This window comes from Haliaeetus leucocephalus, unplaced genomic scaffold (genome assembly GCF_000737465.1).
Source record: "Haliaeetus leucocephalus isolate CR32 unplaced genomic scaffold, Haliaeetus_leucocephalus-4.0 Scaffold339, whole genome shotgun sequence".
NCBI classification, from domain to species: Eukaryota; Metazoa; Chordata; class Aves; order Accipitriformes; family Accipitridae; genus Haliaeetus; species Haliaeetus leucocephalus.
Window position 1 is genome coordinate 12,066,541 of NW_010972775.1, and position 22,777 is coordinate 12,089,317.

Below are 22,777 nucleotides of genomic sequence, written 5' to 3' on the forward strand. Positions count from 1 at the left end.
TACAGGATGAAGCTGTATCCTTTTTGAATTACTACAAATATTCTCACACGTGGGAGTTGCAAAACCAGTTAATGACACTGTTACTAGAGCCAGGGCAGTGTGAGCAGTTAACCAGTGAGTCACTGGAGAACAGGGGACAACATGCTGAGAACTTTGTGTTATTTTCCAAAGGTGACTTCATGCACCAGTATAATAATAAAGACACGTCAACTTAAATTCTCATACATTAGCAGCATGCAAGAAATCCTAGTTTTTGGAATTGCCTGTGGTTATTCTTACTCTTTTACTCTTAAGTAAAATGTTATTTCCATGGTAGGTTTTTCTATATGTTTTTCTGATCATCATTGAGATGGTACATGACAACAGAGACCTGGACTCCATGGTGTGAAAATATCCTTTTCCACCTCCTGTAGTGGAAGGGCAGCATTTGCAAACAAACTCAGGATAAAGTAGTTGTGAACAAACATATCGCTGTAACAGAGCTATAAATTTCTACAATCATTTTTATTAGTTATGGAAGAATCCCCACTAGTATTTACATAGTGCAAAAAAGCTGTTATTACTCCAAAAAGTACGGTAGACAGAACAATTATCCTTCATACAGCAAAAAAGAAATGGAACAAAACCCTTCATATTGTATTTCATAATGATTTTCCTACTGCTTTAACCTAAATATTACTATAAATTTTAAGACATTAAACAGCTTTCCTTATTAGAATCTATTTAAAAGTAAAATATATGAACTATTCAGGAACATTTAGAAGGTGGGCTGTGCCAACTGGGTCTCTAATTTCAGCATTACCATTCATTGGCAAGGAAGTTTCAGGTTAGACATTCTCACATTTCCTTGTGTGTGTGGCAGGGTGGGTAGAAAACCCACATTACTTGTTTTCATGGCTTGCTTCTGCTGGTTTTTGTTTCGTTAACAAATAGTCATGTCCAATTTTTAAATGGCTAACATTGCAATCAACTCAATAGTTTCATTAGTTGGCACAACTTCACAGGAAATACTTAATGACAGTTTCAGCAAACAGCAGCTTTTCAAACAATAATACTTTTTTTACATACATATTTAAAGTAACATTATTAAAATTTAAGCTTGTGTTAAAGAACTGGACAGAATCACATTATGTAAGCTCCCACCCACCCAAATGAGCATAAAGACACCTCTTATCTTTACCAGAAGAACACCAACAAGTGCATTACTGAACATTTTCTATAATGACTTTTTAAAACACAGGTCAATACCCTCTGTCACTGTTTAGCTCCAATCCTATAACTACCTGCACACAACTTAAGCAGATAAACAGGCCACTGATTTAAGCCAGTGGAACTAATGCTCTTAAGCGTGTATTAGCAGGATCAGGTCCTTAACCTTACTCAGACATTGTTACTTGGTCCAACTAAGGACAACAGCTCTTCAGAATTTCTCCCTTTTACATATTTGTAATCCATGTTTTATTATTATTATTTTGACAGAGATACGTAAAGTATTTATATAAATAGGCTGTATACATAGCCACCTCTATCAGTTTTAAAGGTCCCTACCCCTACCACAGATACATTATTTTTGATTTTACCAGATAAATTAAGTGGTGAAATCATTTCTATAAAGAATGTCTTAAGAAAAGTAGATTTGTTTTCCAAATAATCATTTTCACAACAAAAATATCTATACACCTGTAACTACAGAAACATCTTTTCCTGGGGACAGTAGCAACCTGTATAGTAAACTGCATACTTTTACACCGAAATAGAAATTCAGCTACTTTTTAAAAAAATCGTGGTATTGTAAAACATTTGTATGCTTTCTTTTTAAATTCTGGTGATAACAGAATCAAAATTACCACAGTGAGATACTCTCCTCAAGTGCTTCAAGTGGCAAGGAACTTCCCTAATTTTAGATGCAAATGGATCACTCCCAAAGGAATTGCAATTTCATTCTCATAGTTATTGCTCATTCCCAGCTTATCAAAAAGGAAGCACTAAAACCAGTTTCCTTTACTCAGTTTCAGTTTGCTCCTCTAAGGGTGATCTACCACATTTTAAAAAGAGACTAGTTCCCTATTTGCTGGCAAATTGAGAGATATTAGAAGTGCTATATCACCTTCAAGAATTCTATTAAACCTGTAGGAAAATTGCAGTTAAATAGTGGGCTGAATATTACAAGACTTCTTTGATATAAATGTCAGAAAACTTTAAAATGACAGTCCAAGTTCAGAAAAGACATACAAAAAGATGCGCCTTTGATGTTAATACTTCAAGATCAAAAGTTATTTGAATCACTGGCACTGAAAAAGCAAAAGGAAAAATTACAAACACCTTTGTTTTTCAAGGTTCTAGTGAAGTTTTGCCCTCAGTGTATACACTTATCTCAGCTGGCATCAAGACATGTGCTTACACATCCAAGGGCAAGTTTTGCTTGTCAGCAGTTCAAACACCTATCATTTCCTAAAGCAAAAACTCTTTCAAAAGATACAGACAGTAGAAATCTGCCATACGTACAGTAAAAGGTTTAACATTCAGGAGGCATCATTCCTTAGTCTTTGTTTTCCTATAAAATACCTGTTCTAACATCTAGGAAGATTACATTAAGGAACTAAGAACACGACAGAACAGCCAGTTGTCCTAGCAGCTCTCTACTGCTTATCTACATAGCATTTGCTATGCCTATACCTATCAAAGCATTATTTACATAATACACACAGTTTCTATTATTCTCATTAGCATCCAAAAAACCCCAGGGGTAGAGGATTTCTAAACCTGGAATCTTGTTTTCCCAGTGCAACTTAAAATGCCAGCATCACTAGTACTATAAGCGTTGGTCCCATATTAGTAAGTGTGGACTAAATACCTAAGCTATCCATTTCTTGTGTTTTTCAGCCTACGCAGAGGATTTTTATACATTTTGATAAAAGTGATCAAGAAGAATGAAGTGGAATTAAGAGAAACATATGTTTCCTATAAAAGTGTTATTCATGTGAGTTACTCTTTGGCTACTCTTGTAGTGAAGCTCCTGCTGCTGGCAGTTTCAGTACATCCCTTGCCAATAAAAGACAAAGATGGAAAACAGACTCCTTACATGCAAGGTTCAGACACATACTCCATCTTCAACCTGAAATGAATTCATCATCAGTTAATGGTTTTTGCTTCAATATTCAGAACAAAAACACAGAACAATTCTCCAGCAACTCATATGTTTCAGGGAGGGCATATTTTTGTTTCTTTTACCTCTGAACCACTGAAATACCTCCCCATACTACAGGGCACTTCCTCCTTTCCTGGAATAACTACTTCCTTTTTTACTCTAGAGGTCAACTCCTAAAGCTGCTACAACTGTGAAAACAGACAAAAAGAGGTCACATTTTGATTAAGAATTGTAAAGATATATCCTGAATTCAACATGAGGGTGGCCAGGATCAAAGCATGCAGATGAACATGTAGAAAAATTGACCCACCATATCATTCACACTTGCTGTTAAAGGATTATTCTTGCTTTTTGCAGTGTTATGTAGATTACAATATGCAAAATAGCATTCCTGAGGTAAGTGACAGGAGGAAGAGGAAGTCATCAGTTTACTAAAAGCCCTGGACAGGGATTATGGTTAATGATTCACTTAGTATGGTTTGGCAGACAGCAACTGTGGAGAGCATGGGGAATTCTTGTTTTCTCTCCTGTTTTTTTTAATGCAATATTTCCACCTTGTAAAAAAAACCCAAAACGTTAATTATATCCCTCTGGTTTAAAGTTTTTCTGGAATCAAAGTTGCTTTAGCTTATTGTAACCATCTCGATCACCAGCAGCTTTTTAACAATGCATTCACTAACTGAAAAGCTGCATCTATCTTAACATAAGAATCATACATAGATTTCTCTAGGATTTACTTTTCATTAAGACTGAAAATGGGGTTTTCTAGCTTTTCTTTAAAAAGAACCAAAGTTTTACTTTTATTTCCAGACAGGACTAGAAAATCATGGCCAAATACACTGACATGCCTGGCATAACACCATAACACACCCATGTAAAGTGTTGATAATTTGTCAGTCTTAATGTAGGTTATCTGTTTGAAATGAACTAAACAGTCACATCTTGAAAGAATTTTGCTTAAAACCGGTCAGTTACAAGATGTTTCCTTTTACAAAAGATCAAATGAATACTTACTGACAAATTTTCCACACAGTTTCTATGCTGGGAAATAGATACTGATTAAGAGCTAAGCTAGTTTTTAAATCAAACAAGTAACAGACAGCTACAAAAATATTGTTGTGAATTAAATACACATATTAAATGTTTAACAGTGCAAAATGTTGAGATGAAGCTTATGAAATAATGGCTGCAACCTTTACAACAGTTAGTTTTTATATTATTTCTAAAAAGTTCCTGAGTTCCTGCTTATTTTTACGGCATATAGATGGAATCTGTGTGTTCTTTATTCAGAGAACTGCAGATGGTGGGTTTATGTTGAGTGTTACTTGCGTGCTTATCATTTGTCCACTCCTCACCATCAGTGACTGGATCAGCCTGTTCAGAAGTCTCTGTTTCTTCCTCTTCACTTTGTTCTGCATTGTCTTCTTCAGCACCACTAAGGGTCTTCCCAAGCTGAAGAGTCTCCATAGTTCTCTGGGTCTCTGAAACCCAAGATTCAATTCTGCTATTAAGCTGAACCTCTACAGAAATTGGTTCATGGGCATAATCCTCATCATCATCTTCCTCCTCCTCCTCCTCCTCTTCTAGCATTCCTGGTACAAGAGTACTGGTGGTACTGGTCATGGAGGAATTCAAAAGGTCTCGGCAGCTGCCATCCAGTGATCCTGTTTCTGTGCTCTGCTGTGAGGCCCATTCCAAATTGTCATCTGGTTTTACCTCATCTTTGTCACCTGGTGTATATTTTCCATGATTTGTTGCTGAGGTAGTGCCAGTTGTAGCCAGAGGTGGTTGTTTATTAAGAGTGGCTTTTTCAATCTGACCATTACCAGCTTTTTCTGGTACTGCAGTCTTACATGAGGATTCTCTCTCATTTTCAGAGGTTTCTAACCCATCAGATGTTTCCACCATATTTCTCCAGTTTGTTTCTACAAGTTTCAAGAGAAGTTTAAGTAGAAAACATTAGTTCTTTCTATATAAAAATATTTCTCCCGAACATCCCAGAATTGTTTAAACAGCAATAATAGCTCATAATTTTAATATTATTCTATGCTTGCTAGAAAAATTTCAATTAGAAGATGGGGGAAGAAGGGAAAGGGAGCAACAAGAGAAAGAGCTGTGAATAACTTCGGGTTTTTACAACATCCTAAACCAGACAAAGTTGAAATTTTGTGCACTTAAGTTTCCTGTGTAAACTGTGGAAGCACCAAATGTAATGGTGAGTGTAAACAAAGAGATTACTCTCAGGTATAAATTAAAAGTAGAAAATTGCCACAGTATTAAGTCATCTGTTTAAGGATTTTTCAAAAAAACATTTAACAAATTAAGTTTGAGACACCACAAAAGAATTAACTGAAACCAAGACTGTATTCTTTTCAATTCACCATAAGACTAAAAAAAGAGAAGTCTTCTGACTTCAAACAAGCATTCTCCCTTTTATCACCTCTGCCATCTGGGCTTAAGCAACTGGATAAATAAATTGGCCTTTTTCACACACTAGAATCACTACATTGCCATGTCAAGTTTCAAAATTTAAGCTACATGTCCTATTTTCAGAGACCTCAATAATTTAGTTCCTATCCTCTATCATTAGTTCTTCTTCCATCATATAATCAGTTCTGTGTTTGGTACCAGTTTTATACCAGTTCAATAAAACTACAGAAGCCACCTCCACTGATGAAAGTTAGGTAACTGTAACACTTCTGAGGATTAGAAATTAAAATTATTATTTTCAATAGGGGCGGGGGGGATTACTTACAAAACTACCTGAAGACTAACCAATTTTCTCTTATCCCTGAAAATTGTATAATACCATAAATTATGAAGAAATATTGTATTTTTAGCTACATTTTGCAATAAGCAGCATTTGGAAAATTCCAGCTTCTAATTACAAAACTAAGTTTTCACACACTTACCATATTCTTTCTCATTCACTTCAGATATGGGTTCAGAAATAACACTACAGAATGAGATAGCACTTGCTGCAGAGGGGTTACGAGAATGACCCATATGATGGGGTGCCTTCTTGACATTCTTCAAGGCTTCTTCTGCCTGTTCCTGTTCCATTGCAGCAACCATATCTCTGTATGCTTTTCTGGCCTCTTCAGTCAGTGATACCAGCTTATTAAATAGGTCCTAAGTATGAAGGCAGTTTTCATAATCAGTAGTTCTTACTAAGAATTTTCACTTTAAATTACTCCTCTTAGTCAAAGGTATACCACATAGTGAGCCCTAAGCTTATTAAGACCAAATACCTTTACTGCAACTAAAAATTAGTTCTCTGTATTAAATAAAAACACCACTCCATGTTTACCAACTCTGAAGAGATGTAAAGATACTGTTTTTCTTACAATTTTAAGCCTTCCAGAGAATTTCAGATGGCATTTAAGTCTATTTGAAAGCTACAGAGATATTGTGACCAGTGTTTCAACAGTCTCTCAGTTCTGTAAATACTGAATTTCAAATAAAAACACACCCTAATATAGGTCAGGGCCATTATCAAATGCATATTAGTTAGGTATGCTCTCCATACCAAATAAATTCTTAAGTACAAGAAACATAATTGTTTACTCCAGCCATTTATGTGAATGGAATTACTCACCTCAGCACCCGAGTAGTTGAAGATACCCACCACACTAACAGGAACCAGCTTGTTCACGCAACGGCCAAGAGCTTTACGGCCAAGAGCAAAGACAAAAGGAATTTCTTGTTCCCGTGCCATGGCTATTACATTATATAGAGCCTCATCTAGTCCACCTTGAAGAAAGCAATTTTAAATAAATATTTAGTCAGTTAAAGTCATAGCATGGTGCAATACAACTCTCTATCCCATTTTAACTGTAATTAGTCAGTAAAACTAGCTACTATGTCCTACAGGATAACAAGCTATACATTTCAAGTATAGTGAGTGAGTATAGACCAAGGCAATATTCTGTATTGTCTGTTAGTCCTGCACACAAATTAAACCAGAATTTTTCACAACTATTTGCTTGAGCAGAGCTTTGCTCTTCTCGTATCTTAGGAAGCCTCTGTTTACATTTCTGGTTGTGGCAAAATGTGTTGGTTGGCTAACTAACCAATTCACATTCCTCTTAAGGAATCCTCCTTAAGAGCACCCAGAGCTCAGGACTCTAGGTGTATCAAAGACTGAATGCAATAAAATTGAAGTCTATTGTATGTGTTATAATATCTGTTTTTCTTTAAGCTTTTCACCCCTCGTGAATGAGTTTCTTCCATAATAGAGTAGAAAAGAATGAATGCAGAGTGACAATTACACAATTGATTGTGGAAGGGTTACATCATACACAGTAACTAAAAAATACTTCTAACCTTGCTAATCAGCACTTCTAATCAGCACAAGAAAACTGAAAACAGTTAAGCGCACCACTTGTTTTATCATTTATACCTTTTGACTGGATTTTTTCGCAGTTGGGAGATATGATTACGCACTTGATCTTGTTTAGTTTCATATGCTTAGTAACCTCACGCAACCCCATAACAAGTCTTCTCCTTGCTTTAGCTCTCATGGGATCCTTTTGATAAATCCGTTCCTGGAAGCTGACAAGCTCTTGCAATAATAGAGTCACACACTCATCTATTTCTTTACTTAGAACTTGGTTACAGTATCTATAAATTCAAAAAACATCAAATATTAGCATAGCACATAATTGCTACTATTTCACTGAGCCTTTTCTTTTACCAAAGAAAAATAATTTTACTTCCTCAGAACAGTTAATCTGTTATTAAAAGGATTTAAAAATCAGATTGTATACTATAAGTTAAAAATACATCCTGAAAACATTTATATTTCCAGTAACATCCCTTACCTCAAGAAGTCAGTCAAAAAGAATATTACAAAATACAAAGAAATACTCCAATAAGTGCCACAAGCAACTATCCTTTTCCTTAATTTGGTACTCTATAAAGATACATTAATAAAAAAGCAGTAATGTATTAAGAGTGACTATTATAGTATTTTCAGCATTCATAAGTATTCCTTCCTTTCCCATCCAAAGTATATGTAGTTCTCCTTTAAAAAAAATTTTTAGAGAATACTTCCACCTAGCTTATTTATTGCAGCAACCAAAGAAAGTCCAAAGCATGTGTGTGTACACATATAAATACACACACACACTTGGGTATATATATCTACACACACACACAGAGCAACCCACTTATAGCAAAAAAAAAAAAGGAAAAGAAGATACTTGCAGAAACTTCTGTTGAAAAGGTAGCTCCCCCTAAGTCTACTAAACCTATCCACACTTAAAAGATGAAAGTGACTGAATTAATAATGCAAAACTCTTACTCTCTGAATCTCTTGCTGTGAATTTTGGTTATTGCAGAAGATGCCATTGGACTGCCTATTCCAGAACTAGCAGGTGAACCTTGCGACACTGGGGTCATACAGTATGGAGAATTCTGACTTGCTGGCGAAAGTGAAGTATCACTAGGCATACTTAGTCCAGTTTCTGAAAGACAATTTTGAAACACTGTAAAATGCAAAGACATAAAAGAAACAGCATCACACTTCTTACATGTCACTCCCTTGCTTTTTCCAAATTACATTCTGAAAACACTAAACAATATTCTTCCCTGGAGGGGTAGTTGAGGAGGGGGGAAACAAAACAAGCACATACACAATACTCAGCATGCATTGGGTAAATAAGCAATATTTGAATATTGATTTTAAAATATCCAAAGTTTAGTTTGGGCAATGGATAGACAGAAGGGAAAACCTGCCTAAATGCTACAACTTCTTCCAATAATTCTTTACTATTTATATATATAATATTTTACTAACTTATTCTAGAATATTTAAGATTTTCACATTTATCTTCAGTTAGGTGAAGTCAGTCAGGTCATTCAGAAGAAAAGTTCTGAAGCAGTACTTCCGGAATATTGATAGACACCTCCTTCCCCACCACACCCCAAACATGTCAAAAGACATTGAAAATTCTTTGTAGTTTTCCAGTTGCTCAGAGCTGTTGCTGCAAATTGACAGTCCAGACATTGCAGTTGACTTACAATAGTGTTCAACAAACTGCAAAACCTTATTTATGGTTTGCAACTTCTATATGGGGAAAGCTTTCAGTATACTTATCATTAAAAAACATTGCGATTAACATGGCATGGTTGACAACAGGTCACATTTTGTCTGCTTATCAAAAATGCTATCAACTCTGACATGTTGGGAACATCTACTCAAAAGAAATTTATTACGAGACTGCACGGAGATTATGTACTTAGAACCCATGCTTCCTGAACCTTCCACAGCTGAAGGACAGACAAGATATTTTAGAAGAGGGTTCCAATTCCTAGTATTTCACGTTAAAAAAGGTTAAATGGTAACATCAATAAATTGTGTTGCATAAAAAGAGAAAGACAAAATATTAAAATAAGCAGATCAGTACAGTGCGGGGGGAGGGAAGGGGGACTAGAGAGATAGAGACCAACCTTCTTGAGAGGCCAACTCCTGAGACTGATCAGCAGTCAAATTTATATGAACCTCTTTCTGTTCGTCAGATCCCAAAAGGCTATGGTCAGCTGATAAACGGCCTTTCTTCTCTTCTCTCTCTTTCAAAATAATCTAGGAACAAAACCAAATCAGCATCTGAAAGTTAGTGATACCTGTAAAGAAAAATGTCCATTTGACTGAACATAAAATAAAGTTAACCAAGTTGTTTTGAACCTTCCTACTCATGCCAGGGCAAAAGACCCTGAAAATATTTCAGTTTCCTCTTTGATCACAAACAGTATTTCATTCCAGCATTTTACAGATGGTATACTCAATCCTCTCATACTTCTATGTAAATAGTGCTTTCAACAGTTTCAAGTACTTTCACAGCTTCTGATACATTAAGACTCACTCATTAACAATTCCTCATCCCCACCCCTGTAAAAAACCACCTTATGCAAGAATACTAGTCATCTTTGTGAAGCACCACAACAGATAGAATCCTTTCTATAAAAGAAAGTGCAAGGGTAAGCAGCCATGGATATATTGGTATTGCTACAATAAATAACACCAACATAAAGGCACTGACAACCAAGTTTAGAAAACGGTTCTGAAGAGGTAGCTGTGAATTTCTCTAACTCAAGTAGATAATGGATAAGTCAGAAAAAAAGATTGCTGGTGAGGGGAGGAAAAAAAGGCAACATACTCAAAGCCAAGCTTTGTACAAACACAGCTTTACCAGATTTTAAACTGCCTGTATCAAAGCGATCTTGATAAGAACTATGGTACAGGAATACAGGTGACTTTCACGCTTTTTTTTTTTTAAAAAGGCTTTCACTTTCTTTTTTTAGGGCTAGTTTTTTGTATTTTACCTTCTGATTTCCAAATGTACTGTATTCTCTGTGTATATACCTACTTTATGTGTGCATGCATATATAAACCCAATTATTTCTAAATTTACTCAATTAAAAACCATGTTTTTACTTCAAGTTCTATACCCATCTCTAATAAAAGAGTAGGAACATTTAATGTTAGCATACTACATTGCACTACAAACTAGGATTCAAAAACATACAAAAAACCATGCAAGTTTTCCCATATGTCCTAGCGCTTATAGTTAAAAAAATCCTTGCAATCTGTATTGAGATAGATTTATATCACCTTCAACTTATTATGGCTGTATAAAAGATATGCTACATCCCTAGATCCAAAGAACAGGACATCAGTGTAACAGGAACTAAAGGCAGAAGCTCATGACTCCCTCATCCTATGCTCATCGTCACTAATCCTCAAGTAAGAAAATAGCAGTTTATTTTTGAAGTATGAGTGTGAGTCAAGACACTCCAGGGTTGATATGTTTACCTTTTTAAGCGCTGTAGGGCGTTTCAGTTTTGCAATCTCTCTTTCTTTTCCTCTTTTCACTTTTGGGGCAGTTGAATCCAAAGGATTAAGGCAACCCATAGATGGCTGTCCCTTTGTTAAGGACTTTCTGTTGGCAGATTCTTTGGTATGAAAGGGAGCAGCACTGCCAACTAAATACAAAAAAGATATTAGTTTCACCAAAAGACATGTCAACTTTATTTCAACACTGTTTTCAGAATTTCCACTGATGAATTCTCAAAAGTACATTCTCCTTCCTTGGAAAAAAAGCAGTTCATAATGACAGGAAGATTACATCATCAGATATTGTTGCTTCCAGATGGTTTTACGCTTTCTTCAACTTAGCCTCATGTTTTAGGAAGCTATGGATTCCAGGAAAGGAATTACTTTAATACTAGTAAGGGATCTCTCTCAAATGACTACACGTAGCTTTATTAGTAAGGTGATAATAGTAAGAGAAGTTGCAAATATTTATCCAAACATTGATTTTTAGTTGTCAAAGACTTGATTAGTTGACAGGACAAAACAGATGAGACTGCAACATGCATTAAGTGTATCTTCGGCAAAAAAGAGAATAAAACAAATGCGGTCTCCAATGGAAATGCCAACTATTCTTTGCTGAGCTTTGTTTGATATAAGCTTGCCAACTTGAATTAATGTTTGAACACAGCTGAAACTCAAAGCAGGTAACTGAAGCAACACACAAGAGGGAAAATGGTAACTATGTGCATAACGAAGGACTCTAGGCTACGTACTACTGCCTAGGAACGAGATTCACGGGCTATAACAGATAACTACAAAAATGTCAATTCTGTGTTCAGCAGCAAGCACAAAAAAGCTAATTTAATATTAAGTGTTGATAAAGAAATAGCGAACAAAAAAGTGTAATTAAGCCATTGCATACATTCACGATGGAACTATAACTTAACATTCTGTGCATGTCTGATCATCCTTATTTTCAAAAAGATACAGTAGAACTACAAGAAGGTACAGAGAAAAAGTGATATGGATTATCAGAAAAGACATGATTCCACAGTGGAATAAATAGACTAGGACTCTTCAGACTAGAAGAGAGATGACAGACCTCCAAGAACCGTAGGTGAGGAAAGCAGGGAATGACTGCTCAGTCTCTCTGCGATATGAAGGCTATGAAAGCTAGCAAAATTATGAGTGGGGCATAAAAAACCCCAACCCTGAACCCCACCCCCAAAAAACCATAGTAGAAAGAAGAGCTTCTCCACACAGCATGTAGTAAGGTTAGAATTCACTGCCATTGGACCTTGTGGACAGCAAAAGCACGTGATAGTGATCACTAGTTGAAACAAATTTGGTTTGAGAAAGCCTTGGGTCAGGAGGCCCTGAACTAGAGGCAGTAGAGGCAGGAAGAATATCCTGGAGAGGTATCCCTCTGTATCATAGTCACAGGTATCCTCTCTAAGCTGCTTTCAAAGAGAATTCTGTAGTATCTGTAGTAGATGTTTGGTTTGACCCAATACAGACCTTTTCACATACTCAATGCAGCACTGAATTACTTTCAAGACATGAATCCTGAATTTTGAATAGTAGATCTTTTAAGAGAAGTTTGTCCTCAGTTTCTACATGCACTTTCACCATTGCATACCGCAGCTCAGAAGAAAGCACAGGTGAATTTTTTGAGAAATGCATTAAGAAAGTTCTCTCAGGTTTTTATTATGTTTATATTCAAAAACTAAAACTTGACAGAAAAAAAAGCATATTTAAGATGCTCAATCACATTTGTATTGTCACAAAATGCATTTAGCAATAGTCAAGCAGATTAGCAATACCTGTGTATGAGAGGGGCCTGGTGTTGGTGATCTGACGAGCTTTCATTGCTTGCTGCTGCTTTTCAAGAGCTGCTAACATGTCACCCAAATCTAACTGAACAGGGGTCTTGCTCTTCTTTCCAGCTGCTTTTGATAAAGCCTCCTATAACAAAAACATCATGTGCTGATAAATACAAGGAAATAGTGCCTGCAAAACACTCTTTACAAAGAGATTCTTGCTATTATAGAAAAAAGAGGAGCAACAGCTAACTGATCCTCCTCTTAACCAACTATGGGGGAGGAGGCAGGGACAGACAGTGCTACACACTTGAAGTTTTTTCTGTTCCATGCTTATCTCCGAATACTCTTGAGCTGTCGCAAGTGCTGCTGCCAAGGCCTTCTTCTTCTGACTTTTTGCACGCTTTGGTACAGAGGTTGTAATGGGAATAGGAGTTTGGACTATATTGATTGGAGAATTCTCTGGTAAGTCATCCAACTAGGATTTAAAAAAAAACAAACAAAAAACAAAACAACACAATTAAAGACCTTTCTCTCAAGACCATAGGAAATATGGTACTCCAGAAATGAACCACTGCTTTGGTCAGCAACATGACATCCCAATTATTAAGTACAGCTAGATGAGACAGTAAGGTAGTAAAACTAGAAACTTATGTATATTTCATTTTTGTATGGGAAAACTATTATATTTATCTCCAATTATGCCTTCAGAAGGTTTTCCAGTCTGACTGCTAAATAAGGGAGTGGGTTGGTTTTTTTCCCCTGTGAAGATTTCATGTTGGACTTTATTTTCCTGGAAAGCAGCCAGCCAAATAGACTAAGTAGTCTAGATAAACATTTTGTTGCAGAACTGTACAAGTAGATCAGGTATTAAAAGAGCATCTTTCCAACAACTGTTTCTACAGCCTGAAAGCAGATAAAGTTTAGTTTATTTTCATTTCAGAATAAGCTACACAAACCGTAATTATTTTTAAAATTGACACCATTACTACATATTTGCAGATTTAACAATTTTAAGACAAGTCTGCATCAAAGCATCAGTCTGAATGCAAACCCTTTTAAGTCAAAGAATAACCAGGATGTAGTTTACATATTAACACAAAGAAAGCTCAATAATCATCAAAACTATTTTTAATCTCAAAAATCCTGTTGCATCTATTGTTCACCCAAAATTTAGCATTCAACTTCAAAAAACACAAAACTTGTGAGAAACCGTCAGTGACATGGAGAAGTCAGGAGTTGGACTTGATGATCTTTAGGGGTTACTTCCAACTTGGGATATTCCATGATTCTAAGCATCTATCATATGCATCTTACAGTTTCACTTGCTAATGATCTCATTAGCAGGCAAAAATCCAGCAGTCTTTTTTAAAGAGAGGTTCTCTGCACCACTTATTTTAATTGGCATTTCTTTAGCATCCAAAACTGGTAACAAACGCCCTAAGAACATCACAGTTACCACATTATCAGTATTGTAGCCGAGACTCAAAAAAAATTACACAATCAAGTAGTCTCAGAACAACTTAAAAATGCTTTGTAAAACAAAATAATTACTTACTACTTTGGGTGAAATCTTTTGCTGGATGTTACTACTTTTGCTGCTGCCATTGTCACTATTTAGCTCTGGAAACTCATCTTCATCCTGAACAATAAACAAATTAAGAGTGAAGAGAACGGAACCAAAAGTCACATGAAAAGCATCAGCTGAAATGGCCAAAGCTAGAAGAAGGAATTGAATCCTGAAGTCCCACATAAGCTAGAATGGCTTAAGAGTGACACAAATAGAAAGTGATGAAAAATTAACAAAGCATTTCTGTATCAGAATAACCTTTTTCAAAAAGAACAATTTATTAATGTTTTATATTAAAGAAATCCAATTACAATTAGAGAGGAGGGGGATAAACCAGAGAACACAGTAATTTTTATTCACAAGTGAACAGAAAAAGTTACTTCAAAGTTGCTTATCGAATTTGTCAATCACGGATAGTTCTAAATTCTTACACTTTCCACAACACCCAAACACAAGTCTTTGTACATACAACAATGAAAGCATCATATAATAATTAAATTAGTGCACTATATTGTACACCTCTTGGAGTCAGATGTTTTGCAACCTCTCCCTGTTGAGAACATCACTTTTTCTACACACAACTTGCATCACTGTAATGCAGAAACAGTTTTCATACGACACTACCTCAAAATACAGAGGTTCAGGACTCTGCTCAGTTCTGCTTGACTGGCTTGTAGTTAAAGGTTTTTCATGTCGTTTCTGCAAATTCTGCCTTCTTTCTGAAGACGTGCTGTGGTCTCTGCATCTGAAACCGGACTGAAAAATAATGAACGTGATTACCACTTTGCAATTTCAATTTTTCAAGATGTGTGTGCACACATGTAAGGCATTCTCACGTCTGCTAATTAGTAGCTAAGAAGGTACAGTTTTTATGGAATTAGCTGTGCTCTGGTGTTTTGTTTTTTGTGAGGGTTTTTTTTGGTTGTTTGGGGCAGAGGTGGGGTTGGTTTGGTTTGGGAGTTTTTGTTTTGGTTTTTGGTGGTGTTTTGTTTTGGTTGTGGGGTTTGTTTGTTTCTTTTTTGTTTTGGTTTTTTTTTTTTTTTTTTTTTTTACAACTGCACATATTCTACAGATACTACCAATTATTCCCACCCCCCCAGCCCCCAAGCCAAATACAGTATCTCTATACATTCATCTCCAAATTTCTGATTTAAAAAAAAAAAATAGGGTCCTTTTGGCCAAACAAAGAAAACCACAAGAATTGCTGATGACTCCATACAACTCAGTTCTGAGGAACTGTCTGTAACTTGATCAATCAAAAGAACTTTCTCCAACTATATAATTAGTCTGCATGCAATTATTGCCTTTTCAACATGTGTTTTATGACAATGCACAAGCACAGAGTTCTCTAAAGACTAGAGACCCCAGTATAGTGGTATAAACATTCTTCTATTTATTACATGAAAGGTTGGTGGAAACCCATGTGCAAGACTGGTTGGCTGAAAGCAAAGCATGATTTGAATCTGAAATTCTGGCACTCTCATACTAGTGTATTTCTCAAGAAAATTTCCTACAGACCTGGTACAAATTTAGTTTCAAAGGAAGGTAGTTTCTAGGACAATTCTGCCTTGAGGTACAGTGAATTTGGCTGGGAAAACCTCATGTAAAACTCTGTGCCAGCTTTGTTTTTAAGTATCTAAAATAACTGCCAGATTTAGAGTCTGAACTGCGACTGGATGAAAGGAAATCTGGTTCTTCCTACTCTCCCAATGCCATAAGTCACAAATAGTGGCTTCTAAAAGCCTCCAATTTGACTACAGGTTATAAAAAGATTCAGAACTGCTACACTGCCAGATATGAGCATCAACAAGCTTCTTTATATAATAAACCCACAGATACCAAATGGGAAGATTCAAGACAAATTAACAATTCCTTCTAAAAAAAACCTAAAGAGGGCAAGCTAGCTCACATATCTGTGCATACAGGCACATCTATGATAAAGCTCCCACTTACAAGATCAGCTATTCTGAATTCAAACATTCAAGCAAAACCTATGTTTAAGCAAAGGCAGATATTTCAGCCCTCTCTCTGCCCCACCTCTGCACACCGCCCCCCAGTAAAACCAGACCATCAAAATCAGGAAGGCCACCTTGTCCTCACATACTAGTTACAGAAATCCTGTCCCACTTGAAGGAAGTTTCACAAACATATTCAAGTTTTAGCATAAAACAATTTTAATTCACTTAATAAAAATGCTAACAATATGGTATGTTAATATAAATGTAAAAAATAAAGTTTCAAAGACAACAAGGAGTGAGAACACAGGATTCTAGTTCACCATCGCATCAGAATCTTTCTTTAGAAAGTTTGAGATTTTTTTTTTCTTCTTAAACATGAATGGGTCAAACTGAACTAACTTTTCTACGCCCACGCTGTCTTCATTCCACAAGTTACTTTATATATGCAATGTTCTTGCTAAGTAGATACCTATAAAGAACAGGCTACAGGCAGAAGATTGCCATCTACATGAAAAATTTATATATATATATATGATATAGTGCTAGCTCAAGAAACATAAAAGGTAGGAATATGCAACTTAACTTTTAGGTTGAGTTTCTACACTTTTCATTCACTGTTTTCATTAACTATTATTTTTATGTTAATTTTTTAATCCATTTCAAATTCCTTATTTTCATATATTACAAGAAACAGAATGCTTAAATTTAGAACCATTAACAACATACCTGTGAACTACTTCTTTGCTCAGCTTGTCTTCCACCTCTAGAAAACGTCTGAGTTTTTTCGATCCAAGGTTTCTTTTGAGTTCCCTGGGAATTTACATTAGTCCAACTTACACCAGCTGAAAGAGAAGTGCCATCTATGAAAATTAGTATAAAAAGTAGTAAATCTATGAATTAGTATGACAGAATGCATCAACAATACACACGCCACCTGAGCCAGGAACACAATTTTGATACAAATAAAGTTCTCCAAGAAAGTCTAATTCTCTGACATTTACTTCTGTAGCCATTTCTAGATGTTAGCAGAATTGCCTTTATGGAAGAGTCAGATTATAGACCTACAAATTGCCAACAACTGATCATCAAGAAGCAGTCAAAGGAAATCTCAGGTTCACATCCATACCAGTTTCAGTCCAGCAATAAATAATAGCCACTGGCATTACCCACTACTAGCAAACTAATCAAAATATTTTTTCTGTTACAGTACTTCTTTAAAGCTTCTAGAAAAGTACCAGTGCTTCCTAAATAGAGGATGAGAACTCTTTGGCTCTATTACTACCCAGGCATGAACTGCAGTCCAACAGGGTAAGGAAGCTTGAGAATAAAATACAACAGAAGTACAGCTTTGTCTGAATGCTTCCATTACAGTCTCTGGCTTTTTTAATCTTTTAAAGAAAGGCAGCTGTTGATAAATCATTAGTGACAGCTACTTATACACTTGTTCATTCAACAAGTTACAGAGGTTTTGGTGGAAGTGGTAGAAATCACAGTAAAGACATATCTTCAGAAGTATCCGATCAGTTAGAGTAGCATGCTGGAAGCAGATCGAGAGATGGTTCCTAGCAAAACGTAAAGCAAAAATACAAAAGTGACCCAGCCAAATTTTAAACAGCTCACCAGCTAAGACAATGCTTACTTGTATTTATTGATGGTTCTACAACCTGAAAAGGAAAAAACAAATTTTTTTTAGTAATTTTTACTAGTCTGTAGGATACAAATACAGTTAAGTTATTCAGTTATGTTTACATACATTCATTGCACAAGAATCTGGATTTCTTGAAGTCGCAGCTGCAGCCTGGTTATTGCCATGCTTAGGACTACAATAGCCACTGTCACTGTCAATGTCTGCTTCACTTGCACCCTGTTCACTAGAGGACTCTGCAGCAGGGTGAGAAGTTCTTCTGCGCCTGCCTTTTGATTTCCAAAGCATTGCAGAGGCGCTCTCAGAAAGTGACTTATTAGCTATATCTGAAGGAAAGTCTGCAAGAAACAATAAAAATGTAATTACTTGTGCAGGAATTGTTAAAAAACATGAAAAACCTACACATCATAAAAACAAATGGAAAAAGCCAAAGTCAAATTTTTTTAATAAAATTAAAAACAGCACTGAATTTAAACAAATTATGTCTAGGTCCAACTATTAATAATAATCAACTCCTTCAAGAAGAGTCCATTTCTGACAGTGGCAAAGTCTCTGCAGGAGTACCATATCACTGCAACGTTATAATGTGACATATTGAGTAGGTCTCTGCAACCATCAGCACCTTTTCTTCATTACCTTTTTGATCTGCAAAGATTCCTCTTAAAAGCCACATCTAAACCTGGTCCACCTTCTTTTAGAAAAGATGGTGACTGACATGTAGCTCTAGTTATTTCATACACCCAGAACACAAGAAAGAAATTACCTGTTTGCTGTGATGCATCAACCAACAAAACAATCTTTGATCTGTTCTCAGGACCTGATGAACTAGTCTCCTTTTGAGTGGCAACATTTTTCACTGGAGGACGTTTATTTTTCATATGCATCTGTAACTGCTGTTGCTGTTTGAAAAGATTAGCCACACATACACCTAAGTCATATGATTTGACTTCATAGTTGTAATCAGACAAAGCAATTAAAAGTTCTAATACTCTCTACAGAAGCCACTTGTTTAAGGGAAATATTCATAAAAATATTTGATTTATTAACCTCTTCACAGTATTTTCATCATGAACTGTTTGTTATGATGTGGAATTATCAAAAAAAAGGTAAAGAAAGTATGGGTATACTTCCTTTGCTCTCTAGTGAAGTAATTCTAAGCTCAGACCAAGCTAGCAGAGGTAACAGAAGGGAGTTTCCCATGTTATACTCACAGGCTTCATAAACTTATCAAGTATTTTACCACAAAATATCTCTGTAGACGGAGTTTTGCTACTCTGATTAATGCCTTTTCTGCCCACCTTTCCTTCCATTGATATTACTGACAAACATGTTGTTGCTCAAATGAAATGCCCTGTGCAAAGATATTTTCTTTATACAGTTCTACTTACCCTATTAAAAAAACAGACTTACTTTTTGTATGACTGGCCCCCTGTTACTGCTTCTGCTCCGCTGACTGGATAATGGGAAGACCTGGCCCGATGGGTTGGGACGCTCAGTGCATTCTGTAGTAACTGTATTTACTGCATTTGCTGTTTGAAAGGGTGCAGAATAGGGGGTAGGGAAAGGATGATAGAAACCCATGACCTGAGCACATGGTGCTGGCATCAGCTGATAATATGTATATTCTGTAGAAACAGGTGGTTGAGCAGATATTATAGGATAAGCAAGGTATGGTCCTGCAGGATTTGGGTTGGGTTGCTGCCATCTGATGTCATTGTTATATAATGGAAACTGTCTGTAAAAAACAAGAGGAAAGACAACTGCTCTGTAAGTTTTTCCCTCTTGAGGAAATTCAGATCTCTACCCCTCCCTTAAAAAAAAAAAAAACAAGAAACCAACCCAAAACAACCAAATAACCACAACTCATTTGTTTCACAAGCTCCTAGCTTTTAATAACTGAACTTAAATTTATCAGGACTTCTTAGAGATGCTAATTAAATGATTCACAAGCTTACATTACATTCAAGTGCAAAATAAATATCTTTGTTGATCCTGCATTTGTATAAACTTATTAAATTTCTAACATTAAACTTAGAAATAAAATGTAGGTATTTCCTTTGAAAAGTACTTTGGACTCATTACAATTTCATTGCTTCAGAAAACACATATAACCTAAGCAGATACCTAAGCTTACACAAGGTAAGCTAGCAGACTCATGAACAGTGACATTCATTAGCTAACTCAGGGCCAAGCACTTGAGTATATTAAGTTGTCAACTCACCCTTGTTCAGAATCGCTACAAAAATGCAGGCCTTAAGAAGTGCACATGAAAATAGGCATTTACAAACTTACTACTGAAACCAAGTGTGGACATTTCTTCCTGTGTTTATTTGTGATACAGCATACTACAAGACCACCACCTTGGAAACTATGAACCCAATTCTCTTTCTCTTCAAAACCCCAAGAGACCAGGAGACCATCTACACAGAAAATGCAGAGGCCCAAATATTAGAAAAAGAGAATAAGAAAAGTAACAATTCAGGGTAATTTTACAGATCTGCAGCAGGCAGTTGCTAAAGGATTATTTTTGTTCTTACCTATTCAACTGCAGCAGCAGTGAAGTGCTGTCCTAAGCAAACATTGGGTACATTTTTCAAAACCAAACAGCAATAATTATTTATGCCTTCAACATAGAATAATCAACACTGAAGTTGTGCATTCAGCAAACAATACATTTGGGCTAGAATAAAGATTTCCTAAACTCAATGTATTGTAATTAGTTATGCGAAGAAAACTGGATACAGCCACACTCAATACAAGTGTCAGCTGCATACTGTTTCACCATGGCAAGACCCAAGCTGGACACCTGGAGCCCTGCTTCAGCATCAGAGATTCAGACACAGACCTCTTGTAGCCCTGGAAGATGCAAGAGCACAGCAGGTGACCGAGAGATTTGTACCAGATCTCTGTAGTCAGGGAAAGAAAAGCAGCAAAGAACATGAATAGAGAAAAGTAGAGGAAAGGACATGAGTAAAAAGAGACTGGGGACAGAGAAACTTCATCCTCACCCATGAAGGGTCAGAAGATTAAATACAATGAACAAAATGAATATACAGCCAAGTCACTGACTCCTCTCAAGTCTACAAAAAGTTTAAACTAATTTAAAAATAGATCATCTTCCATGAAGACCACAACCTCTTATTACCTATTGGATTGGTTTTCCTGTACAAATGGATAGCAAGTGATCAGGTAGCTAGGGATAGGAGTTGGTTCCATGCCATTAATTCCTCCACTGTCATTAGGAAGCGCCATTGGGATCATTAGTGTTTCTGCACCTTTCTTCTGAGGAATAAATGGTTCTACTTCAGCTGACAGCTTGACATTCTTAAGAAAGAGAAAAGAAACAATGTCTTTGTTAAATACAATCATAAATTGTTTGGTAAAATTTACATTCATAAAGTTTTATGGTAATTGCCACAAATAGCAGGCAAATGGATGACAGACTACAGGATTTCTGCAGTAAACTGAAAGAGGTGGAAAACAGTTGGCAAGTGCTTGTTACATCCTTCCAATCAACACGGTGTAATACAGATCACCAACATTTAGCATTTGTATTAGCCTTTACATTTTCAAAGTGCAATACAAACACTAATTAATTTAAAAGGGACTGAAGTTCAGATCTTGCAGAGGATATACTAGTCTGCGCACAGAAAAAAATCAAATTAGCACTGTAGGTGGAGCACAGTTGTGTAGGCTTTCATAAGTGAAACCAACATACGGAAGATGTAGTAACGCCTGGCCTGCTCTACAAAATTGACCATGTTCCTAAGCAATTATAAAAAAGATTTTTCAGCATTAAGCCATAGGTTTACTGCTAAAATAGATGGTGTATCACAGAAGAACCACACACACATATTCCATCTGCACAATTTTAAAGAATATGATTAAATTTTGCCATGAAGAAGGCATTAAAGACTGCTTAGAAATAAGTTTTAAACTGCACTTTCAAAGAAATATATCTCCCCTGCTCCCAAATGTATTCTCAACAGTTTATAAGTTGTTTTTACCCTCACTTTTGGTCTTGTACGGAATAGCTGGATCTTTAACAATGAAAATATATAAAAATACTTAAATACTGAGATTATATGAAATACTTAAACAATGAAAAATGCTCTATTTAATAAGACAACAGCAGATCCAAAGTACCCTTAAATTCTATATTCCATTATAAGTTACATTCAGCCAAAAAGGATCTTTTTTGTACAAAGATTTCAGCTTAATTATACTTGTCTCACATTAACATCTCCTAGAACACCAATTTCTAGGAAGATTCTCTCTAAAGCAAGGACTCCAGAAACTTTTTCCTTCCATTTGTCCGAGAAAGAATTCCAAAGGCAACACAACCTGTACAAGTACATGCTCTTATTTTACAAAAAAGAGAACCTGAAGGTTTGATGTGCTGAGGACAGTCTTATATCCTTGCCACTACCTGTGGAACATCCACATAAGCAGAAACAGTTAAACAATGGGAGTTCTGAAAATATCATGGCAAGTAGTCCTGCATCTACCACACACTTCTCAGCCCTTGTCCTCACTCTGTGTCAAATCCCCAATCCATCCAGAGACAGCCTTACTGTCCAATATCTGAATCTATAAACTTATGTATAAAGTCCCCAAAATTTATTTTTTTAAATAAGATCCCATATTTGTTTAGCAGAAAGGGGGTGGAGGTTGTGGGAGGGGCAAGTTGAAAAATGTTTTGAAAATACAGTTGTCCCAGTCAGTAAGAAAAGCTACTTTTACTTCATGAGTAGGTACTTTAATATATCAGACTGAACTAGAAAAAGTGAGGTCAAGGCCCACTCATGCAGAGTATTGGA

At 36.0% G+C, this 22,777-nt stretch overlaps 1 protein-coding gene across 2 annotated transcripts; it reads right to left on the reverse strand.

Annotated features, from left to right (window-relative positions):
- Positions 1–530: 530 nt before the first annotated feature.
- SECISBP2L (SECIS binding protein 2-like) lies at positions 531–21,278 on the reverse strand. 2 transcript variants are annotated; one of them, XM_010571874.1, is made up of 17 exons: positions 21,103–21,278; positions 19,368–19,692; positions 18,721–18,856; positions 18,066–18,295; positions 17,952–17,976; positions 17,039–17,154; positions 14,979–15,110; positions 14,343–14,426; positions 13,095–13,262; positions 12,788–12,929; positions 10,965–11,134; positions 9,602–9,734; positions 8,454–8,616; positions 7,551–7,771; positions 6,747–6,901; positions 6,061–6,280; positions 531–5,073 (listed from the first exon to the last, which is right to left on the reverse strand). In XM_010571874.1, exons 1-17 carry the CDS (start codon positions 21,216–21,218, stop codon positions 4,400–4,402), a joined length of 3,210 nt encoding a protein of 1,069 aa, XP_010570176.1. In that variant the 5' UTR covers positions 21,219–21,278; the 3' UTR covers positions 531–4,399. The 2 variants fall into 2 exon arrangements, with proteins under 2 accessions (XP_010570176.1, XP_010570175.1); XM_010571873.1 differs by having other exon boundaries at positions 17,039–17,172.
- Positions 21,279–22,777: the final 1,499 nt, after the last annotated feature.